Here is a 25,455-nt window from a genome sequence, read left to right as displayed (position 1 = left end):
GACTTGAACTCCAAGAAAGTTGTATCTGTTAACAAACAGCATACCTAAAGGGTGCTGTATGGCTTTTATTGTACACTGAATATGCTGTAACATAAGGGCTGTACAGGTACAGCAAAGCACTGCCAATGTTAAAAGTCTTATTTAGGTCCCAGAACAGTAGCCACTTAAGGTGGCCATAGAAGCACAGATAATATTATCGTACGAAACTAATTTTGTACGATATTGGTGCATGTATGGTGGGGAAAGAGAGGACCAATATCGGCAGAAGACTTGGATATCGGTCGGCTTGTCGATCGGGCTGGACGGAAAATTTTGCTCAGGTGCCTTTGAAGACAACCAAACATCTCTCATTGTTAGTGCTGAATCGTCAGATACAGGTAGAATTCTATCGTTTCTATATGTATATCTGACGATTCAGCTCTACACGTGTTTATTGAAACGAACGATCTTTCTTGGAAAGATCTTTTCCAAGAAAGATTGTAATTGTTACGTCTTTAAGGCTAATTTTAGGCTGAACCTAAAGTGTAACACAATCCATTGAAATGTTTGTCCTTGAACTTGTGTCACTGCACAGGCTGCTGCATTATTTGGAGTGTACACAAGCCCAATGCAACTAGTGTTCTGAATATCTATCTAAAACTTTATATATTTTATGACTACTGTGCCTTCTCCCATAGATGATGGCCCAAATGATTTTGTTATATTTTAGGGCTAATGTACAAACATAGATGCTAACTTAAATGCAGTTGCCGATAGCAACCAGTCATGTTTGTTGTTTGTTTGTTCAACATGTAAAAGGTTGTACAAAACAAATTGCAGATTAGTTGCTATTGGTAACTGCAGTTGCGCAATTTATCACTCTTTTTGTAAATCAGTCTGCACATAAGCTTAAAATAGGATCAATTAATTTAAACTTTTCCTCTACAGTGCAATGGAAGACACTGAAGTATATATACAAGGGTGCCAAGATAGTGGGGTCATACTCTCCCTTCACTCTATTCCTCACACTCAATGGTGTCATTCTGTGTACTTTTAATAAACTGAATTTAATTTCCTATTAAGCTTTTTAATTGTTTGATTTTTATAGTTTTTTTTTATTATTATTTGCCTTCCTCATCTGCCTCTTGCAATTTTCACTTTGGGGTCACTGGCCACTAGGGATGTAGCGAACTGTTCGCCGGCGAACTTGTTCGCGCGAACTTCAACCGTTCGCGTCCGCCTAATGTTCGCGAACGTTTGGGAACGTTCGCATTTTGAGTTCGCGTTCGATTCGAATACAAATCGTTCGACCATTCGACCATTCGACCGCTAAAATCGAACGATTTCCATTCTTTCGAACGATTTCCATTCGTTCGAACGATTTCCATTCGTTCGATCGATTAAAATCCTTCGAACGTTCGATTCGAATGAAAATCCTTCGATCGAACGATTAAAATCCTTCGAACGTTCGATTCGAATGAAAAATCCTTCGAACGTTCGAATCGAACGATTTTAGCGGGTGTTCGAAGTTCGCGAACTGTTCGCGAACGTTCGCATTTTTTGCCGGTGTTCGCGAACGGCGTTCGCGAACACCAAATCGGCAGTTCGCTACATCCCTACTGGCCACTGGCAGACAAAAAGTATTGCTTTGTGAGGCTTCAGTTGTACTGTTACTTTTTATTACTTATATTTATATTCAGTCCAGCATCTTTTCATCTGTCAGTTTCTCATTTTAACCATTACCAGGTTACTAGAGCACATTGAAACTAGCAATAAAACAGAAATTCCAAATTGAATAGCTGCTGCACAAAAAGATAAATAATTTACATACCATAAAAAAGATCAGTTACAAACTTTCCGAATATTACTATATATATCTCACTATATATCTCACTTTAAAGTTCTTTTAAAGTTGAACTATCAATTAAGGAGGTGTATTGGTGCATGTGCACACTTACATGCTTGCTCGGGGAGAATTCCAGGACAAATGGAAAAGCACACCTGCCTTTGGTAGCATTTTATTTTTAAACCAAATTCCTTATTCGTTGTATATGTGTGTATATATATATATATATATATATATGTGTGTATATATATGTATATATGTATATATATGTATATATATATATATATATATATATATATATGTATAACTTTATTTGTAAAGCATTTATACCTTTACTAGTTGCAATGTATGCAATTCTGCATGTATAAACCCATTTATTTTACAGTGCTGCGGAATATGTTGGCACTCTAAAAATTAATAATAATAATACATTTCTGTTAAGGTGCAACAGTGCCGTTCACTATATAAAAAGTAGGAGGGACAAGTCACATAATAGATACAATAAATATGCACAGTACACAGAGCTTATATAAGGAAATGGAGCTTAAGTGCTCTGTGGTAAGAGATACAGTAGGAAGGAGGTCCCTGCCCCAGTCTAAGTATGTGCATCAATGTGGTACCAATTATTCCTGGATACCTAGCTATTCCAGTCACATTTGTGGCTGAGAATAAAAGGTTACGAGCCATTTTGCAGATTGCATATGTGTTTCCTATTTTTTTTAATTTTACATCTAAGGATTAGAGTTTAGACCATTGTCCGCCTCTGCCTTCAGGACTAGAATAGCAGAATACAAAATGCGCTTCTTTGCCCATCACCACTTCTTATGCTAGTGAATGACAAGCGCACTGTTGAATGCACACAGAGGACTTGCAGGTGGACCTTTGTCCCCAAATTCTTAAATTAGCTGCTGCTGTGCTTTCCCTGGGAACAGTGGTGGACCAAATGCTCCGTGTGAGTGCCCAGGGATGAAACTGTTGCCTCCCTATAAAGGCATAATGCTGTCTTATGTTTTGCCTATATGCCCTATAAGGGCTCTTACACATGGCCGTTTTTGCCTGCACTCCCCTGCATTGTGTTTTTTCCATTCAGCAGCAGGGAAGCGCAGGAGTAGACGCAGTCAATTATTTTGAAGGCGGCTGTACTCACACAGACGCATGTATGCGCCGAACGCAGCTGAAATGCAACATGCTGCATCCCAACCTGCGTTTGGCGCTTACGTGCGTCTGTGTGAGTACAGCCCCTTCAAAATAATTGACTGCCTCTACTCCTGCACTTCCTGAGGCTGAACGGAAGAAAGCGCAACGCAAGGGGAGTGCAGGTAAAAACAGCCGTGTGTAATAGCCCTAACTCACTGAAACATGGTTTTAGTTGTTTCGTTTACTTCTGCATTTGAATATTGCAGCTTGTAGTTCTAAATTAAGTACTGATTCATATCATCTGCATGGGCTTTCACATTCAGATCCCATTGCTGAGATCGGATTATTGGTTCCATATTTCCTTTAAGTATAAAGCTTCTGAATGAGCAGCAGGTCCTTCCCTTCATTTGGCATGTCAAGGGCTTAAATAAGAAAATATATTAAACATGTCAGAAAGCAGCCAAGATTTTTTTTCTTGCATTTGGCTCCATAAATTCACAGACTGGACCTCTACACATTGGAGAAAAAGTGATTTACGGGAGAGGAAAAAAAACAGACCAAGGAGTCGGGGGATTAAGACTGCATGTGAAAATGTTGAAGCATTTAAAAACCTTAACAACTTGACTAAATGCTTTGGGGTCCTGCTTACAAAATGCTTACAAATCTGATACAAAATCCGATTGCCAAATGTAATCCTAGTTGAGGAATTTGAGCTAGCGTGGCTGGCTGCCATTTAGAATCCAGTATTAGAGTAAAGTTTTAATTGCACTTTGATATGTCCAGGATAATGGGTTTGGAAGGCAGAGAGTGAAAATGAAGGGGTGTTTGAGAATAGAGGTATTTTTTATGTGACTGTTGGGAGATTAAAGCAAGCTGTTCACAGGTGGGGACAGTAAATCGGAAAACCTTAAGTGCTGTGGCTTTGACAAACTCAGCTGTTGTTTTTGTCATAGCATACTGGGCTTGGTAGTTATGTGCTGAATGGAGTTCATCCCTGCCCTTGCGTGCTAAGCTGGCTTTTGGCTCCACGCAGACAGGAAAAGGGGGAAGCTGGGAAACCCCATTAGCTATCCATTTGCAGAACATCCAGACCAAAACTCTCAATACACAAAGAGCTACAACAGTAGGAAGTTGTTTCACATCCGAGCCAAGATAAGGTCCTGGAGGTTTATTATTTTTGTTGCTTGATAGCATCAGCTTGGAAACCAGCGGGCAGAGAGGGAACAGCAGATCTCCGTCCCCGAGGGGATGACAGGAGGAAAGACAGACAGATAGCCAAGTGCCGACAACTTGAGTCAGAGCTCCCAGAGGAAGTGTTGGTTTGAGCAGATGAAATTTATAGGCCGAAATCCTCACCAAGGCCTGCAGAACTGGGCATTGTTATTTTCAGTGGGAAGGAGGAAGGTGTGAGGGTCTCTCTGCATTCCTGACAGATGTAGGAAAGTATTTCTGTTATTGATGCATTTCATTCAGCACTGACAGTCTAGGGTTTTCCATGTGTTTGCTCCAACTTTGTCTGACTCCTACTTCAAAGGGCTTGCTTATTTTCCAAGTAAATACTCCTTTTGTGCTTTGTGTTTGCCCGACTTTCTCTACTGCTTATTAAATGTCCAGGTGAAACCCTTCTTTTCCATTCACTTTGCTTTCCTTTGGAGAATAACAATTTTTTTTTTTTTTAAAAAAAAAAATGGTTTTGCTATTCATCCTACCTTATTATTTGTTGTTTTATATCCTCTGGTGCCCTGTGGATTGTTTCTTCCTTTGGCATTTTATGCCCCAGGCCACAGAATTGCAAGACAGGCCACATCACGATGAATGACACTAGTTTATACATTGGGAAAGCTTTTTCATTTTTTATTATATCAAAGCAAAATATTAAGTGTGTATATTTAACAATGATTATATCATTGTGCATCCTGTACTTTTTAGTATAATGGAACAACCTTTAACTGTGCCCTCTGCCTGCATTCCTGGCACATGTGATCATCTGAAAATAATACTTCTAAATCAATTAGTCAACAAGGTTTTGTAGTACTTCATTAAGTCTAAGATCACATTTCATTTTTGTCTTTGTTACATATGTCATGTTAGTTCAGTTATGTTTTAATGCCGACCTTGCTAAACCAGCCCTTTTCAGGTAAATCTATACTATACCTGTTTTATTCTCAACAGGATATACATATAATACCAGATATACTGCACTATGCAGTGCTTGCATGTAATTTGCCAATAGCAGTAAGTTGTCATTTCACTTTGGTGCATCTTAATTTGTAGGCAAATTGTGTCCAGTATGTGGTGTAAGTAACAGCATTAACTTAACCAATTCACTGGATGCAAGAGATGTGCTGTGTAGGTGCAACACACTGAGGGAACTACTGACAGTTCAAAGCTCCTCATAATTCCAGGGTTCCCTTTAGCCCAGGTGCACAGTTACTCGTAGGTCAACAGACTGAACAGCCATATCAATGCCCTCCACAAGTAAGTGTTGTACTAAGTGAACCAGATAAAATGTACTAAATAATACAAATACTGAAGTGCATGTCACACTTTGTCCAGATTGTACACGTGACTTGGATGAAAGTTCCAAGTTGCAGGCTCCAAAAATGAAACTAGAATCACCTGAACTATGTTATCTGTACCAGGATGTTTATGGTTCATATTGACAATATATCTGACTACAAATGGACAGCTTGATTCAGCGACTCCACTTGATCTGATCAACATTGAGATCATAACAGGGGCCTGAGAGGGCCGCATCAATTGTCCTTACTAAACATATTCAGACCTGCCCATACATGGACCAGTAAATCACTGACTTTGCCTTCAGTAGTCAGGTTGGCAGCCATTTATAGCTAGAATTCTAGTAGGATCTAAATAAGCCTCAAGTTATAGAAACTGAAAACTATGCACCATAATGTCAAACTACTTGCTCTGTCTTTCTTACTGTGTTCCTTAAGCTTCAGGTGCATTTCTAAAAGAGTACAAAAGAATAGGTGCTCAGTTGTGTCCTAGTTGTCAGAGCTGACATGAATGTACTTGGGGTAGTGTGAAGGCCATACTAGTGTGTAACCTATGTATGAATGCCAATCCTCTGTTTGGATGTTTTATTAATTTGCTATGTGAAACATCATGTAGAAATTCTAGTTACCTTTCTACCCGCCTCAATTCTTTGTCTTTGCCATTTTTATTATAAAAGTACATTGAAGTTGACACTGAATTTATATTTTGACTCTCTCAGGACGTGCTGCTGAAACCCAATATCTTAAAGCAGGGCTGTCCAACTGGTGGCCGGCGACCCCCCCCCCCTTATGTGGCCCTCCATATCAAAGTCTGCCTGCTGTGTCTGTTTACCATTTGTAAAATTTTAAAGGTATCACTACAGAGATTATGCATTGTTTAATCAAATTCATATTGTAATCCCCTGTATTGTTCACACCTGTGATCCTCCTGCATTGTTCACACTTGTGACACCTCTATTGTTTAAATCCTAAAACCCTGTACTGTTCACACCTGAGACCCAGACTGAAACTGCCCACATTGTTCACCTGTTCACACTTTATTCAAAATGCTAATGGGCACCAGCACTGTGTCACTATATGTAGTACATATTAGACTGGTCCTGATTCCTGTCTCCTGCTCTGTTCGGTCTTCCCTATGCTCCCTGTGTGTGTCATACTTTGCCTGCTCTTTGCACCCTGTGTTTGCCATGCTCTGCCTGACCTATGATCCCTATGAAACAAAAGCCTGGTATTTGTTCTGGGGGTTTGTTAACATTTGAAAATTGTTGTTAGGGGCCCCTAAGGTGTTTAATCATATGCTGGGGTACTGTATTATAGCTTGCAGGTAAGTCGTTCAGACCGCGCACTCTGGGATCCTTTTCAAAACAAATCGCTTATTTCCACTTTAAAGTTTAAAATTTTTTCTTTATTCGGTAAACATCTTGGTACACCTTTCACATAGCGCCATGAGGTCTGACGCGTTTCGTGTCACTGCACTTCATCAGAGACCTCCTGTATTATACACAGGGGAAAAGGAGGCATATGGATTTAAGGGTATGTCTTAATTTTTTTTTTTTAACCGGGAAGTCCTAACCTTAAAATATTTTTGTGTTAACAATATTTTTTAACCAATTTGAGGGGCATGCCACATTTGAGCTCATGTCTAGGGCATTAGAGGATCTCTTTATTCTTTATTTTACTTCCTTGGACATGTGTAATAATTAGTGGCCACTTCAAGAATTTTAAGCAACATGAGATGTTGGTTAAAATTCTTGAAGTGGCCACTTATTATTACACATGGCCAAGGAAGCAAAATAAAGAATACATCTCTAATAAAGATGTCTATACCACCTACAGCATACCCGCAATAATCAAATTGACCTAAGCGTCAGCGTACTAACAAAGTTCACTAGGAAGAATTGAACGCTATAGAAAGATCACTAATAAATGCTTGTGCTGATGAATTAAGGCTAGCAAAACTTCACCAGTGTTTGGCTGCTGAGACACAACTTTGCATTATAGTGAATCAGCGTAGTGGTAGCAAATTTACGCCTGGCAAAGTGTGGAGGAGCGTTCGCTGGCGAAAATTCGCCCATTAGTGAATGTGCCTCTATGAGTTAACTTAAAAGTGAGCCACCCCTTTTATCTGACATTCTTGGAAGATTAATGTCACAATGTGTCTGTGATATAAAAATAGTGTTACTGTCAACAAAATATGTGGTTTTAACTGTCACAGCTTTAACCAATAGTATTGCTCATGACACAAAGGGTATAAGCTGGATCTTTGGTAACATCCAACAATATCTCCAAGCAACAGCTTGTAGATAGTAGTTAAGGCCTGACACTTCTCCTTTACTTCCATAGTAATACATAGAATGTAGGCTGGAGGTGAGTTGTCCTTAAACAATTTCTGTAATCAACGCAGCTCTAAAGTCATGATTGTTTAATGCAAAGTGAGCACTTACTGCAAGATGTTTGGGTAATTAGCGTCCCTGGAGGAAAAACTTAGAGCAGCACATTTATTTGCCACATCAATCTTCCGGTGTTTTTTTCCCCCAAACTGTCAGATTACAACATGTTCTTATTCTTCTGTGATGGCTACCAGCCGTGCTCCATCCAAACTGAGTATGGAGTAACTCAAGTTATTTAAAGGAATCTATGCTGTGTAGAAGTGCATAAATTAAAATTATTCATGATTATTTAAATTCTAAACTGCAAATAGCTATGTGATGACAATTTAACATTACCTAATGTGCCATGAACAAGAGCTCAGAATATTTTCAGCCAAAAGTTTTTTGCTGTTTTCTGACAATATCCACTTTTTTCATCCATTGGTTCAATATAGTATAGCAACCTTTAAATCTGGCCCAGTGTTGATTTGTTTTATAAATCAAATTAACCTTTTCAGTGCCACAAATGGTATGACATTGATAGTATCTGGATGCCAGTGCGGTAGATTATATTTAACAAAAGTGAAGTTAGAAATTACCACAGTCCACTAGCATGAAATTCTGCCACTCTCCATTGATTTCCAAGGGATTTTTAAAAGAGTATTTATCAATGGGTGAAGGTGAAAGTTCACCCTTTGATAAATATGCCTTTAAAAATGATATCGAAATCAATGGAGAGTGGCAGAAATCTCAAAGTAGTGGACTGTGATGATCTCCAACTTCACTCTTTGATAAATATACCCCTATGAGAGCACCCCACTAAATGGTAGTACATGACGGCCAGCAGTTTATTTAAGCTTTGTATATATATATATATATATATATATATATATATATATATATATATATATATAGATATAGATATAGATATAGATATAGATATAGATATAGATATAGATATAGATATATATATATATATATATATATATATATATATACACACACACACACACAGGTATGGGACCTGCTATCCAGAATGCTCGGGAGCTGGGGTTTTCCGGATAACGGATCTTTCCGTAATTTGGGTCTTCATGCCTTAAGTCTACTAGAAATTCATTTAAACATTAAATAAACCCAATAGGCTGGTTTTGCTTCCAATAAGGATTAATTATATCTTAGTTGGGATCAAGTACAAGCTACTGTTTTATTATTACAGAGAAAAAGGAAATCATTTTTAAAAGTTTGGATTATTTGGTTAAAATTGAGTCTATGGGAGACAGCCATTCCGTAATTCGGAGCTTTCTGGATATCGGGTTTTCGGATAAGGGATCCTATACCTGTATATATAAGTAGATAGAAGGACTCGCACTCGTAAGGACTGCGAGTCCTTCTATCTACTTGTATGACTAAAATTGACCTACGCACCCGAAGTGATCTTAAACCTGGTAAGAGTGCATACACACAAAGAATATATATATATATATATATATATATATATATATATATATATATATATATATATAACTTTAATGCTAACTGTTTTGCTTTATGGTTTTCACTTCACTAAATAAAGAGACAACTACTAAAGATAATCCTTCTTTCAGGGTCGTCCAGCGTTAACCCCAACAGCGATTGCTGCTGGGAAGCTCTTGGCTAGTCGGCTGTTCTCTGGCTCTGCAGAACTGATGGATTATGACAGTGAGAGTAACGTATGGTTTCCTTGTTTTCAGGACTTCTGCATAACTCACATGGATGTCATTGCTTGAAATGATATGTATTAATCTGTTAACGCTTCACAGACTTCTTCGGTATGCTTAAATACCATGATGAGCAACACTTGCACATTCCATATATAATGATTCTTTCCATATTATTTGTTACAAACCGAGTTTATTAAGAGATCATATGTACCAGTTGTGCTGTTAAAGGATCAGTTAGCCTTTTTTGCCAATGCCTAAAAATACTGTAAACAGCTCACAAAATGACATACCTCCCTCTCTGGTCTGATGGCCTTTCTAAGATAGAAGCTGAACCCTGCTTTGTAAATCAGCCACTTCCTTATCTAGCCTGTAACTCCACCCCTTTGGTATTTTGAGCCGTCCTTCTCTTGTCTACTACACATGCCTGATTTCCATTGGAGCAGGAGGCAGCAAGCTTGCACAGTAAACAGTAGTGATGTGTGGGTCGGGCTTTTAAAGACCCGCACCTGCCCTCTCACCACCTGCGGCCGTCTGAGCCTGACTTCCGGGTTCCTTTAATTGACCCATGCCGGGATGATGTCACAAAAGGGGCGGAGCGAGAGGTGCGCGTCTATAAAAGCTCAACCTGGAAGTCAGAAGCTGGCATTTGGAAGGTCGCGAGAGAGCAGTCAGAAGAGCTCAACCCGCACCCAACTGCGACCCCGAAAGGAGTGTGCAAGGTTGACCCGACCTGCGGGTATCAGGCCTGCCCGCACATCACTAGTAGACAGCTCTTTGAGCGACTTCCTATTCAAAGAGCTGAACAGGAAATTTAGACCAGTATAGTTTTGTAGGTCCCAACTACTGTTTTCATTCATTTGGAATATCGCTGCGTTGGGATATCCGATGAGTAGGCAAAAGGGCGCTATGGAGATGATAACATTGAGATGAGCCTTGTGATTTCTCATGGTTGTCCTGATGAAGTCCCTCTGCTTTCCATAGAATTTGTGCACACTATGGAAAACAGATGGACCTCAAGTCCCAGAATCCATCACTTCACAATGAAACAAGGGGAGGGAGGGGTTGCATGACACTCTGAGCCTAAGTAGCACTTCAAAAGCCAGTGCAAAATTTCAGCCCCTGGTCCCTGGCTAAGCCATGTCATCTTTTATGTGTACCCATGTATGCCTGTTTGGGATCAAACTTCTTGCTTTGTCTCCCAATCAAAACCCCTTTGGCCTTTAGGCTAATAGCAAACAAATTGTTTTCCTCGCCAGCAGTATATGGCCCACTACTGCCCCATATGGGCAGCAATTTACACGCATCCATCTGTCACTGCATCCACAGAGATTACAGCCAGAAAACGCTCACACTTTTTTTAATAGCTATGTGACTACTACAAAGATTACTTACTACAAAGAATATTATCAGTCCAGTCCTTCCTACCTCTCTGGGTGACTGACACATGGATATAGCCTGTGATTGAGTATGGCTGCAGGGGCTCTATGATATTTCCCTGAAAACAGCCATGAGACTAACCAGGTCCTGGAACCTCAGGCTATATGCAGAAGATACAGTACACAATGTTAAGTCAAAGGTTGCCAGTGAATGTTGCCTTCTACTTGCCGCACGGCACTCACAACTATCCACAGGCTAATTCCAGCAGCTTCTTATATTTTCAATGAACCAGAAATTGCCTCTTCATTTTGGAGATGACTTTGGAGTTCAAAGAACGTTTTAATGTGGTTTTCATGTTCAAAAATTCAGTCAAAGTGAGGAGTGATTGGTTATTTCCCACCCAGAGACTATGGTGTGTATCCTTAATACAGTCTTTCAGCTGGCCTTTTAACAATGTCATTGTACTTACTCCTTGTAGTTATTTCTCTCAAGTGGGGTAGGGCAAAAAGCTTTATAAAAGCAGCAAGATGCTTCCTTTTCATGTTGCTTAGAGCTTGCAGCACTTTTTAATGAGCATCCTTTCTAAACTGAAAAATATCTTTCTTTTGCGTCCTGAACCTTTGTGTCGGCTCCGGCGTGAACGCTCGAGGTGGATTTTGGTGCGAAAAAAGTCGAAGTGACAGAAAAGCAGCTCTCGTGAATAAGTAACATATGTAGTTTTGATATTGCTAGAATGTGACCAATTGGGTACACAGTTCCAAATAACAAAGAAAGTCAACTCTAAAAGTAGCCTACACAATGTTGCACAAAGTACTTTCTATTGACCGCTTGCAGTTTCAGTCATGCCTACAGTGGCCACACACAAGCAGAATTTGGCTGCCGTCTTGGTCAGTCATTACTGAGTTGGCATCTAACTGGCTTATGTAAAGTCCAAGATTATTACCCTTTAACATCTTATCAGACCTATACATATATGTCGAGCAAGTAAATGCTCAGAATCGTTCCATGTGCCATTACCCTTAAACTATAATAAGCTCTTGTAATGACTGTTGTGGATGGCTCTGCCATTGCTGCAGAGGTGACATGATGCCAGGGTCTAACCCATCATTTTCATGGCTGAAATGCCCTTGGCTTATTTTCATAATTTATTAAATGCATGAAGACAAAAATGATTGACAACATGATAGTTCAGTACCATGTCAATACTACATAATGAAAGGATAATATTATGTAAAATAGGACCTATTAAAGCAAGATTTTAAAGTCTTAATATTACTTGGTACTATTGTTCCCTCTAATTCCTTCTCAGCTTTGTGCACAAAAAAAAAATCGTCAGAATTTTGTTTTCACACAAAATTCTTAGAGCCTTAGAGGGAATAATGCCTGGTACAGCAGAAAAAGAGAATAATGCCCGTGGTGAGGATCTGAAATTGTGGATTTCAGGAGGCTGATTTAGGCCTCATCTGGCCTTAGCCTTAGTAGCTCGTGGAATATGCCCAACTGCATAAAAACACTCGCTTTAGGCCACGACGACAATTGCCTGAAATGGGTAGAGAAAGTGCTTGTGTAAATAGGCCCCTAAGAGCAAATGATTATTGATGCTGATGTGCTATGTGACCCCTTTCATTGGATCTTTATTGTTAGGGAAATGTACTCTTGAATGGCAAAATAATCTTTATTTTTTTTTTTGAAGATGTAAGTTTAATTTAGGAATAGTAATTAAGAAATACACTTTCACAAACAATATATCACTGCATTTTATCAGCCAGCACCAGAGCATTTCATTTGTTTCTTGTTCATTTTTGCATGTGTTTTATGCCTGTTTTTTGTTTTGCTTTTTATCCTTGTAAACTTTATATAACTGACCTGCTTAAAATCTTGTTGAATAACTAAATTGTCTATAATCCATTATGGTTTTTATGTTCTTTTACTGTTATTACTGTATAAATAAAGTTGTTTGATATATATATAAAAAAAGTTGTCTACCCTGTAAGATACTAAAAAAGCCAAAATAAGTAAAATGGCAAGCGTGCCTTTGCTAAAAAAGTGTTGCCAAAGTACTACTGTCAAAGACCATGTTTTTTTCATGTTGGTTATTATGGCCTCTATATTTTTGTTTTAAGCTTTCCATGCATTTTATAAACCTCTAGACTTTACAGTAACTGAAAGGATGCCTCTCAGTGCTATATAAACGTAAGTGCATATGGGTTTGTTTTAAATATATATTTCTCTTGCTTGAAAGGGAGTGTATTTGCCTAGGCATTAGCCTAGCCTGTGTGTAAGCACAGTGGTTAGGTCTCCCTTATCTGTATACTTCTGCCCTATACTTCTTCTGGTAATGCTTCAGACAAGGGCATTGACACATGGCATAATATCATGTGTTTTGCCCATTGCTTTAAAAGCCCAGACATGCTTGGCTAAAGTGCCACACATCACCCTCTATTGTCAGGCGATACTTACCTGAAAAGACAATTGGCATGGATGGTAATTAGAAGGCAATTTTAGGCATTGTGAATAGAGACTGAGACTGCTTTATTAATTAATTTGGTTGTTATAATTGTTGGTGAAATTCTGTATTTTCACCAGAGACATTTAAGCAGTAGTCACATTACTCTTTCAGTGGCACAGTTATAATATTTAGTAAATAGATGATGTATGTTGTGAAAAAAAAAAAGTCTGGCAAATTGATACAAACTTTGCCGGAGATAGCTGAACTACATTGTCCTCTATTTGTAAATATGCCCTTATGATGGGCGAAACCCTAGAAAGAAATCAAGGTTATATCCTGGTGGCAACTCATGAAAGAAGTGAAGGTGGAAAGGTCTGCATTCATAAATCAACTAAATAAAGTATTTGAATGTATGTGACAAGTGATAAAAGTATGGATATCTTTTGCCTGACGTTATAACGACATTGCGGTATACACCCCTGCAATTATCAAGCTCAATAAATATTTATGTCAAAAACTACATGAAACACAAGTGGCTGCAGTATTCTTTTTAATGCACAGCAGCAGGTGCATAATAAGAAAGATCCTGTTAATATATTAAACTATGTGCTTATTTATGATACCTCCCTAATGCAAATAAGAGGGACAAACAGTGCAGTAAATAAGGATTTACAATTATAAAGATTATGAGCCAACTGTTAAAAGAGAACTGTATGCCGTGAAAGAAAATTGAAAGGATAACAAAATCCTAACATTAAAGGGAACCTGTCATTGGAAAACGTTTTTTTTCAAAACACATCAGTTAATAGTGCAACTCCAGCAGAATTCTGCACTGAAATCCATTTTTCAAAAGAGCAAACAGATTTTTTTATATTCAATTTTGAAATCTGACATGGGGCTAGACATTTTGTCAATTTCCCAGCTGCACCTGGTCATGTGACTTGTGCCTGCACTTTAGGAGAGAAATGCTTTCTGGCAGGCTGCTGTTTTTCCTTCTCAATGTAACTGAATGTGTCTCAGTTAGACATGGGTTTTTACTTTTGAGTGTTGTTCTTAGATCTACCAGGCAGCTGTTATCTTGTGTTAGGGAGCTGCTTTCTGGTTACCTTCCCATTGTTCTTTTGTTTGGCTGCTGGGGGGGAAAAGGGAGGGGGGTGATATCACTCCAACTTATTGAAGTTTATCAGAGCACAAGTCACATGACTTGGGGCAGCTGGGAAATTGACAAAAAGTCTAGCCCCATGTCAGATTTCAAAATTGAATATAAAAAAAATCTGTTTGCTCTTTTGAGAAATGGATTTCAGTGCAGAATTCTGCTGGAGCAGCACTATTAACTGATTCATTTTGAAAAAAAAATTTTTTCCCATGACAGTATCCCTTTAACCAAAAGGCCCTTGCATAGGCACACCACACACTCCTCACCCACACTAAGAAGAACCCCTAGAATGACCATGCCACCTGTAACTGCAATCAGAATGCAGAGCTGCTCATCTTTGAATTACATTTTTGCAAGGACCCCTTTACGTACATATTTATTTTACTGTGTTTGTAGTACTAAGGGGGCAGATTCATTAAGGTTCGAATAGTAAATTCGAAATCATATTTTTGATTTTTTTTTGTATCAAAAGTCACAAAAAAAGCATCAACTCATATGTAAATTTGAATGTGAGATTTATCACAGCTCAACCATGCAAACAGTTCTAATTCAAATATTCGGCACCTAAAACCTGCTAATTTACAAGTCAATGGCAGAGATCCGATGAACCATTTGAATATGTTAATTGCCTTCCTGACATTCAAGTTTTTTTCGGAGGAAAACTCGATACGAATTTGATTCGAATTTTCAAGTCGGAACTATTCCATCAAATATTAGGGGGCAGATTTATTAAGGTTCGAATGGTAATTTCGGATTTTTAATTTTTTTTGTGTCAAAACTCAAAAATTAGAATTTAATAGAACCAACTGGAATGTAAATTTGTATGTGAGATTTATCACATCTCGACCATGGAAACAGTTCTAATTCATATATTCGGCACCTAAAACCAGCCAAAGTAATTTACAAGTCAATGGCAGAGGTCCGTTGACCCATTTGAAGAAGTTAATAGCCTTTCCGACATTCAAGTTTTTTTTTCAGAGGAAAATTTGATTCGAGTTTTGTTCGTATTCAATTCAAATACAAAACAAATTTTCAGATCATTCCCATTCAATCTGAAATTTTTTCATAAATAACCTCCTATTCGAGTTGTAGTTATATTTAAATTTATTTAGAGTAAAAAAAAAATCACATATTCAAGTTTAGTGACCACCACCTATCCTAACCATTCACCTTCAAATTCAGGTCCATCAGTTTGCCGTTATAGCTGCTTAGCTGTCATTTGATGGGTGTCTTTTACCATTCTTTAGAATTGGTTTCCATGGTTCAAGCGCTGCTTTCAGTGCCTTATTTCATTGTTGAATAATATTAAATCACAATAACAGTTGGATATCTATTCTCTCTTTTATAGTTTTCTGTACATTTTCTGCCTATAATTACACTACAGTCAGCTTTTGTATGTGTAATATAATTATCAACATGCCAATATGAACTATCTTTTTACTGGTAGATATTATACTGATAATTAATATTATTTTGGCTAATAAAAACAAAGTGAAAACAACAAGTATAGACATCATCAATTTTAAACCCTCCAAGTGGCCCCAACGTGTGTGTGTATATATATATATATATATATATATATATATATATATATATATATATATATATATATATATATATATATATATATATATATATATATATATATATATATATATATATATATATGTTTACATACAGAACTACCTACACTCACAAATATAAAACTATAGCTATACATACTTGTAAAATATTTCTAACTTTTGAGATCACATTATCCTTGGATATTATAATTGTCCAAGAAGTCCTATTCTCTTGCTTTAAAAATGAAAATAAATCAACTCAGAGAATGTTTAAAGAGAGATTTTGTCAAAAACAACAAAAAGAGCTTCCTTTAGCTCTTGCCAGTCCATCCTCATTAGTAAGACAAATGCAGACAAAGTTTTTGGGGTATATGTATATAGTTATGTAGAGGTGCTGAAGAACTTGGTGGAATGATTGTCTAACAAAGCTGCATAATCTTTTTCTTTTCCAGATAATTTGCCTCAGGAAACAGGATCAGTGGATTCTGTGTCTACACTTTACAGGACCAAATGCTGGACAAGTAATCCAAGGAATTGCTCTGGCAATTAAGTATGTTCATAGAATGAATCAGATTGTATTGAATAAGGAAATTATGTTGTGTATAGATTACTGGGATAAACAATGCTACTTTGGTCATATTATAGATTATCATTTTTATAAATTACAGTATCTTTGCTTTGATAAAGCAAGGACATTTTTGAGAAGCAATTGTGGGAATGCGTAAAGATTAGAATTCAGTTGCAGTTACTGTTTGGAAAGGACAGGGTCGGACTGGTGCATTTGGGGCCCACCGGGTTCCAAAAAACTGATGTGGTGTGCGCATGCGCAAGAAATTGCACACTGCGCGCATGCTCGAACTTCCACGCGCAGCGCACATGTGCAAATGTCTGGGCACAGTGCGCGTTGCACCACACATTTCTCTTTTGTTTCACTTGATAGGGGAGCCGGCCGGGGCCCACTGGGTTTTTTCCAGGTGTCCCGCTGGCCCAGTCTGAACCTATCAAAGGACATAGCAGGGCTCTTGCAGTCATCACTAGGAGAATACAAATCATAATTATTTTAGATGAACAACCGATAATGTTTTAGAGAAGACCAAAGTTGTACTAGCAGTGGCATCACACAATGTAATGAGAAGGTTAAAAACAAAAGTGACAATATTTGATAGCTATTCACAAACACAATGAAAAAAATTTAAGGACTTTTGCAGGCTATCACTCTGAAAAAAGGAAGACACCGCGTTTTTTGGGACTTAAAAAATAAATTTTCCACTAAAAATTGAGGAAGTCCTATGCACTTCGCCTGGTCTGAGCTGGCAAAGGCAAGTATGGTGAAAGAGAGGTAACGTTCAGTAAAATCCGCATCTTAGTGAATTTACGAATTATGTCCATTCGCCAGAGTGAAAATTCACCTGGCGATAGAGTGTGAATGATCGCTAGCGTCTGTCTATTTCGCTAGCTAAGTTACGCCTGCGCCCGTTAGTAAATTGGCGAAGAGCCTGAATGATGTCGCACTGGCAAATTTTCACTTCGGCCCCAATACTGGGCTCCATGAAATGCATACAAGTAAAGTTGCTTTCCAGAGCCTTTTATAAATACTATACAGAGCAACCATCAGACTCCCACTTTTTTCCCTTTGGTCCTGTATAAGGTGAATAATTGGAGACCCATTAATAAGTCCCTAAATTGCATTATCAGTTCCCCTGTGATGCTCTGTGTATGTCTATAATCCTGGGCCTGCACCAGCTTCACAGCACCAGCCTGTTGTTGTTTTTTGGTTGGCCTTATCTATTCACCATGTGTCTACTAAAAGTTTTCTTTTAATATGCGCATTGTACGGGGTTATGTCTATTAATTGCAATCCCAATTAGCTTATGTATCAAAAGATACATAGGGACTCTCTCTAAAGTCAGCAATGGAACAAGTAGACTTTGGGACATGTTGTGTTCCCCTGCTGCAGACTTCTATTGGCACCAGTGACATTGTGCCACTGTACACACAAGAGCACTCCTAGATAGACTGGGAAGATACAGGGTTAAGCCGTTTTGGCTCCAAGTTGCAGCAGGTCTGTCTTTGATCAGATTTTCAGGAGATGGTGTCACTCGGCTCATGTCTGGTCGGCCTGCAGCTATAGACTGACATTTGAGCAATGGATCAGGAGGCGCAGCTAAGAGCAGTAATAATCTCCCATTTCCACCTTTGCTGGCCTTTCTTGTTCCTCAGTCTGCCCTTCGTCCTATTAAAAATGAAGTGTTTTGTGTTCAGGCAAGTGACATGTTGTGGCAGGAGGTAAAAGAAAAAAAAACGTCTTGTTCCATAGTGCACACAGCCTTTTATACTGATACAAGTGTTATCTGCCTTGTAGGAATGTCTTGTCGTGGACCTGTAAGTTTAAGGATAAGTTTAGGACAGATAAAGGGTATTTGCCCTGCCCCAGTCTTTGAGAGGTGCCCCCTGGTCAGAAAGCACCTTTGGGTAAAGTCCCACTTATATTAGAAAGTACATATCAGTTGCTGAAGTGTTTTAAATTCTCTTTCCTTTTGCTTTGGGAATGTCTGACCTTTAACCCCCCCTCCATTTTTCTTGATCTAACAACTCCCAGCATCCTACGGACTATAGGGGATGCTGGGAGCTGCTGTTCAGCACTGGAGGGACTAAGGTTGTCCTTCCATAATTCCCTCTATCTGTCACAGGCATTATGTGAGCTTCCAACATAATTTGCCAGAATGGGAATATAAATTGTATACTAGGGCATAATCAAGTAGCCAAGCTTATGCAAGCTATGAATTCAAACACTGGTGTATTGTGTACTTCAGCTTTGTTAATAAATGTATCATATTGTCCAAATTTGATTTCATCACCATAATAAAGTGGAGTCCTGAATTGTCATGCCTTTCATTTGGTCAGCCCCCCCTGGCTCATAACAAAAAAGCAGATATAGGAAAACTCTACTGTTTCAGCCATAATGCCATGAATATATAGGGCCCATCTAACTGGCCTTCCAGGTACTGTAAATCTAGTAGAGCAAACAGGCCTGCTTCCCAAATTTTATCCTAACTGGCCTTCAGGCTGTAACCACCCTCCGACAAACATTATTCTAGACTGCACATTTTGGGAAACATTGCCATAATGGCTGGCACTGTAGAGTGCATATTGCATTTGTGTAACATGCCAATTTAGCAAATTAATTGGTTTGTTGATTTCCTTGAAACATTGTAAAATCCTATTCCTTTGTTTCCCTGCAGATGTGGAGCTACCTACCCCCAGTTAATGTGCACAGTGGGTATTCACACAACCAAACTGCACATCACCAAGCGTTCTGGAGTAGACCCCACAGTCACTGGATGCAGAGTTTAAGTGCCTTCCCAGAATTCAAAAACCACCACCTGTCTGTGGGCAAGAGAATAATGCTCAATAATAGGAAGTTTTACTGCCCTAGTGTTTTTTTTTTCCCTTCTGGCAGGCTACTGAGAATTCATTCTATTATGATTTTGGAGATATTCTGCCAGGAGCAAACAATTCTCAAGCACTGCACATTTCCAAGCAAACTCAAAAGCATTCATGACATCTCTGATGTTAAATGGAGTGGAAAGGAGTTGATAAGGGAGAGAAGCACTCATGTCAAACTTATACTACAAGTATCCAGGAGGTGGAAGTACAGACCAGCAGATGTGAAGGCCACAGGTAAGAATAGGAGGAATGCCATTGAGCATTTTGCTTGCTGCTTGCCTTGGGGATATTCCAAAGAACTGATGAATTCCAAAGGATAACTTATTTATATATGTGGTTCATTTATCATCAAAGAGCATGGAGGAAGAATGCATCTTTCTTGCAGAATGTGTAACTGACATACCACACTGCCACATGCTATGGTTACATTGTAGATCTCAGCATTAGGAACTCATTCTTCTGTCCATACTGACTGTCAGGCCGTCCCTGCAAGAACCTTCCAACCTCTGTCTCTCTGTTTGTTTTCCTAACTTGCATAAAATGTGCACAAATGTATCTGATTTTATCTGCATCTGTCAGGTTATTTTCACCTCCTGCGCACATGTTGAAAGCCCTACAGCATTCTACTTTACCATCTCTCATCTGATGTCAACACAACACATTTAATATTCCTTGTCCCCTGCTGGGTGTACGCAGGCCTCAAAAAATCATTGACCTCTTCAGGAAACCACCCGTTGAGTCTGTGATTCTTGCATTTAGTCGGAACAGCGGTATTTTAACTCATTTAGCAAATTACTTTTGTCTTGGCTAAAGTAGAAAATTGTGCATTTGCAGATTCAGAGGGAGGCGTTGTGCTTTATCCTTAGAAGGTGTCTGGTTGCATGAAACGTTTTTGTTTTTATGTGGTTGAGTTCTACACAGAACTGTTTTTAGTGGAGAGGTTAGCAAGGGTGTCTGCCCAATGTCCTGCATACTGTGGATCCCTGCAGAGCAGTAATGGTGTCATCAGCCCATGCAAATGTACATGTTGGTTGTACAGAGAAGACAGCAATAACTTTATTATGGGAATCGCACATAGGATGGTGATGTGACATGGCACCAGTAACCCATAAATAAAATATGAAATAGTTGCTATTTCAAGACATACTCTAAAGTAATTTTAGTTCTGTATTTAGTAAATTTAGTTCCTGTATTTATACTCTTACACAATATTAACTGCTTGCATTATGGTGTCATATTGGAACCATAATGGGCAGTGTCCCTGGCACAGACAAATTCTCTATTAATACAGTCCAGAGAATGGATTTCACATATTGCAGGGAAACAGAACTGCACTGGCAGGAAGTGACCCCGTTTCCCCATTGCTGACCCTCAGAAAGAATGAGTTTCTACAAGTGTATGATCTGAAATTATGATGTATGCCTTATCCTGTTTGTCTTTCTTCCAGCAGCGAGGGGACCAACCCAGACTTCACTTCCCCATTCCGACCGGCTCATTCTGAGCTTTATTGCTTTTATCATATGTATAATCCACATGTTGGAACTGAGTAGAAATACAGTGCAACTTCCTCCCCATTCATTGTTGCCTTATTGGTGTTGAGTTTCATGACTAATAAATACCAATAACATGTACACAAATAAAACTCCTAGACGAAAACCTTTCCCCTAGGGCCTTTGTGGAAGTATAGTCCTTAAGATAGACATTAGGCTTTTAACTTCCAATATAAACATTACAACTGAAGGTGTTCAGCCCTGTTGCTTTGTATAGACAGGACAGTGTGATATACGTTTCATTACACCTTTCCTTGGTGCAACCAACTGATTATAGTCGACAGAATCTTTTGCTCCATGACAATATGGTGTTTGCCGATGTATGTCTTTATTAGCAATTGGAAAGTTGATTATAGCACTTTAAAAGGGGGGATATCACTGCATACATGATCACACATTTTTGTATTTGCAACATAAAAATTAGCATTGACTAGAAAAAAATACCCTTTAACTCAGATATCAATTTGATTGGAACTTGGCTAAGAAGTTAGAGCCGGGCACTCTCTTCATGGTACAGGTATGGAATGCATTATCCAGGAACCAGTTATTCGGAAAGCTCTGAATTGCGGGAAGACCATCTCCCATAGAATCCATTTTATGCAAATAATTCAAATTTGTAAAAATGCATTCCTTCTTCTTCTGTAATAATAAAGCAGTAGCTTGTACTTGACCCCAACTAAGATATAATTGATCCTTATTGGAAGCAAAACAATTCTATTGGGTTTCTTTAATGTTTGCATGATTTTCTTTGTAGACTTATGGTATGAAGATCAAAATGCCAATAAAATATTCACTATTCAGAAAACCCCAGGTCACGAGTATTCTGGATAACAGGTCCTATACCCATATATCGTATATACTGGAGTCACCAAGTCTAATGCCACCAGGTGTGACAATAAAACACATTTTTATATGTCTATGCATTTTGCTTTACCCCATGAACATATGCAAAGACTGTAATTATTCTACTGCCTTTATCTAGCTATATAAAATGTTTTTGTTCCCTAAAACCTTCAAACCCAGTACCCCAAGGGTCAGGAGGATCTAATACAACCTTTTATAGAGATCTGCAATAGTCTGGGGAATAGCTTACCCTTTTATTCATCTTGGAATACCAAACTTTCTGCTAGCAAATCCAGATGTTTAAAGGATTCTGGGAATGAAATCCTGTGGGAACTAGATTTAGCTTAGCAATGATCTTCATTTTGATAGGCTGCTAAGGCACTGAGGCACACAGGATACCTGTTCGTTGATATGGGAAATACCTGCTTGGTTTGAAAGTAGTGAGAATTGATATCGAGCCATTCTGTAATGAGGTATAGATTAGCACTACAGACTGCTGTGCTTTTCCCATCGACTGCAGCAGCAAATCCGAAAGAATTGGCAAAGTGAGCTGCGCTGGGCAGCTAGATAGATTACTTTCTGAAATTTTGCAGATTAATATTAGATTCTACAGCTCAGACAGGGAGTCACATCACTGTTATTACTTTACAGGCGGAAACAGATTGGGAACAAAAATACTTTTGGATTGCTGCCTGTAATTTGCGGCTGTGATCCCAAATATTCCTGAAACCAACATCACGCTCCTAGCCACCATCAAAGGCTCTGTGTCTCTTTCAGTACAATAAAAAATAACAGAGGACATCCTGAGGAAACTGTTTTAATATCACTAGCCTGGCATGTCTTTTCCCACAAGGAGATCTGAAAAATTACATCTGGCATTGAATATTCCATAAGGCCAAGGAACATGCACGGCAGATCTGCTCAGCTGCGGGAATACAGGAGACGATGAGCTTTGTGCGTGCATGCCAGAAGGGATTTCACTTTCCACTACTTTCTATTATTTAAATGGAAACATACCCCAAAGCATTGTGTTTGCTTGCTACATGTTTAATGCTGCACTAGAAAATAATCTTGAGTGTCTTACTATACAGACTGAAAGAAACCATATTGTCCAGTAATATTTGCTATCCCATAACTCCAACAAACTTAATTGTATATTGCCATGACCTTGGTAAAAAAAGTGGTACAAAATTCTCTTGTTGCAGTGTGCATTGTACAGGGGACTGTTCATACTTAAATAATACCTTTGTATACATTCTATGAGCAGAGATGGGGTTGCCCTACTGCTGTTCCTTCAGTGCAGACCCTCAGTAACCTTCAGAATTGCTTATTTCTATAAATATAATAGAGAGGGAATAATTGCATTTTATTGCAATGCATAATGTACAGGTAAACAGGAAGGCCGTCTCACATGGAGGTAAATTTATCAAAGAGTGAAGTTCCGCCACTAGAGTGAAATTCCGCAGCTCTCGATTCATTTCTATTGGATTTTGAAAGGGCTATTTATCAATGGGTGAAAGTGAAAGTTCACCCTTTGATAAATACGCCTATAAAAATCCCACAGAAATGAATGGAGAGTGGCGGAATTTCACTCTAGTGGCGGAACTTCACTATTAACTTCACTCTTTGATAAATATACCCCATAGACTCCAAACTAAGATATAGTTAATACTTATTGGAAGCAAAACCAGACTATTGGGTTTATTGTCTAAAGAATTTTGTTATAGACTAAAGTTATGCAGATCCAAATTACAGAACGATCTGTCATCCAGAAAAGCCCAGGTCCCGAGCATTCTGGATAACAGGTCCATTACCTGTATATGCAACCTATTTACAGGAGACAAGGCAAGCCCTGCAACATGTAGATAAAAAGGGGAATCTAAAAATAATTTATCTTCATTGTCTTCAACATACTGAACCTGTACAAGAAAGAGCTGGCAGCCCCCTTTATACAGTGGTTGGAAATGGAGCAAATAAACTCCAAATAGGTTCTATGAAGTCCCCCATAGGCTAAAACAGCAATTCGGCATGTTTTAGATGGCAAATGGTCAAAGTCGAAATTTTAAAGGGACAGTTAAATTTCAATATTCGAATAGTCCCATTTTTTTTTCAAATTCGAATCGAATTTTGGACTATTCAATAGCCGAAGTACACAAAAATAGCTTGAAATTAGAATTTTTTTACTTCGAATTTTTACTTCGACCCTTGATAAATCTGCCCCTTAGTATGTTATTGAATGAATAGTTTTAAGCAACTTTACAATTGGCAACCAGATTGCTGAAATTATAAACTGGAGAGCTGAATAAAAAGCTAAATAACTCAAAAACTACAAATAATTGCACATTGTCTCAGAATATCACTATCCTCATCATACTAAAAATTAATTCAAAGGTGTACAACTGCCTTAAAGAGATACTGACACCAGAAATTATGCCTTTTTTACATCTATCATAAAATTTACTTTGCATGCTACTTATAATTTTGCCATAAAGTATTTGCCCAATGCTTTTACATTACCTTTCTGACTCCCTGTGTTCGTATGAGGGGGCTGCCATATTTGGGCAGCAGGAGTCCGTTAGCATTAGAACCTTTAACTGACAGGCTGAGATGGGACAGTCAGGTTTGCAAAACAGGTTTAGTAACCTCAACTAATAATTACCTCTCAGCATGACCTATAGGTAATTTTTAATGTACATTCAATATATTTTAAAAAGTACTTTTTTATTGCCAATATCACTTTAAGATAATCTATAATTTTATGGTTGGGGCAGCTAATGTTCTCTGTCCAATTTGCCAATATACAGTATTTCTCCCAAATTATTACGATTGTTAATTTTTCCTTTCCCTTGCTCCTTTTTGGAAAATTTGCAGCCTAGAGGAAAACTAAAATTGCACTGCCATCTTCAGACGTACCTCTTCAGACTTATACTCTTATATTGCACATGTGTGAGTCTTGTATCTGCACTAGGGACAGCATTTTCACTGGGTAGGTGAATTTTATTCTTGAAAGGAGTACTGGCCTGGAACAAAAAAAGTAGCAATTCAATTCACTGGGGGTACCAATATGTTTGGCAACCCTCGGCAAATTGGGCTTTCCTTGACCTTTATTATGGCTATTTAGAAAGAATACCATTTTTCTAAACAAATGAAAGTGACATAAACTTTGGATTGGAGGTTTTTGTATTGCAGAATAATAGCTTTTTTTTTGTAGCAGGGATCGGCCTATGCACATACAGCTGCTCTTTTCCACTATATAGAATAGAGGTGATTTTCTAGTGTTGGAATATAGTTTAGTTAGTCTCTGTAACAGCAGCCATTAATGTGCAAGAGTTTTCATTCCTTGAATAGTTTGTATTCTGCTTCTCGGCAAGGACAAATAGTCTGTGGGTTTGTATGTGTGTGGATATATATACGAGCACACCTGCTCCTTTATACACATTAGTTGCACAGTTAGCATATCACAGTGTATATAGGTTGATATTAGGATAGGTAAAAGCGGGCATATGTTAAGTGCCACACAG

General features: G+C 38.4%; 1 protein-coding gene across 1 annotated transcript in view; it reads left to right on the top strand.

Annotated features, from left to right (window-relative positions):
- txnrd2.l (thioredoxin reductase 2, mitochondrial) overlaps positions 1-20,613 on the top strand; it is a 30,208-nt gene extending 9,595 nt beyond the window's left edge. Inside the window, 6 exon segments of the mRNA XM_041585003.1 lie at positions 9,455-9,559; positions 10,384-10,480; positions 13,051-13,092; positions 13,095-13,120; positions 16,547-16,644; positions 19,337-20,613. Of these exon segments, the coding sequence (XP_041440937.1) occupies positions 9,455-9,559; positions 10,384-10,480; positions 13,051-13,092; positions 13,095-13,120; positions 16,547-16,644; positions 19,337-19,448 (480 nt within the window). The 3' untranslated portion in view covers positions 19,449-20,613.
- Positions 20,614-25,455: the final 4,842 nt, after the last annotated feature.

This window comes from Xenopus laevis, chromosome 1L (assembly GCF_017654675.1).
Source record: "Xenopus laevis strain J_2021 chromosome 1L, Xenopus_laevis_v10.1, whole genome shotgun sequence".
Lineage (NCBI taxonomy): Eukaryota > Metazoa > Chordata > Amphibia > Anura > Pipidae > Xenopus > Xenopus laevis.
This window is presented reverse-complemented; position numbering and strand designations above follow the sequence as displayed.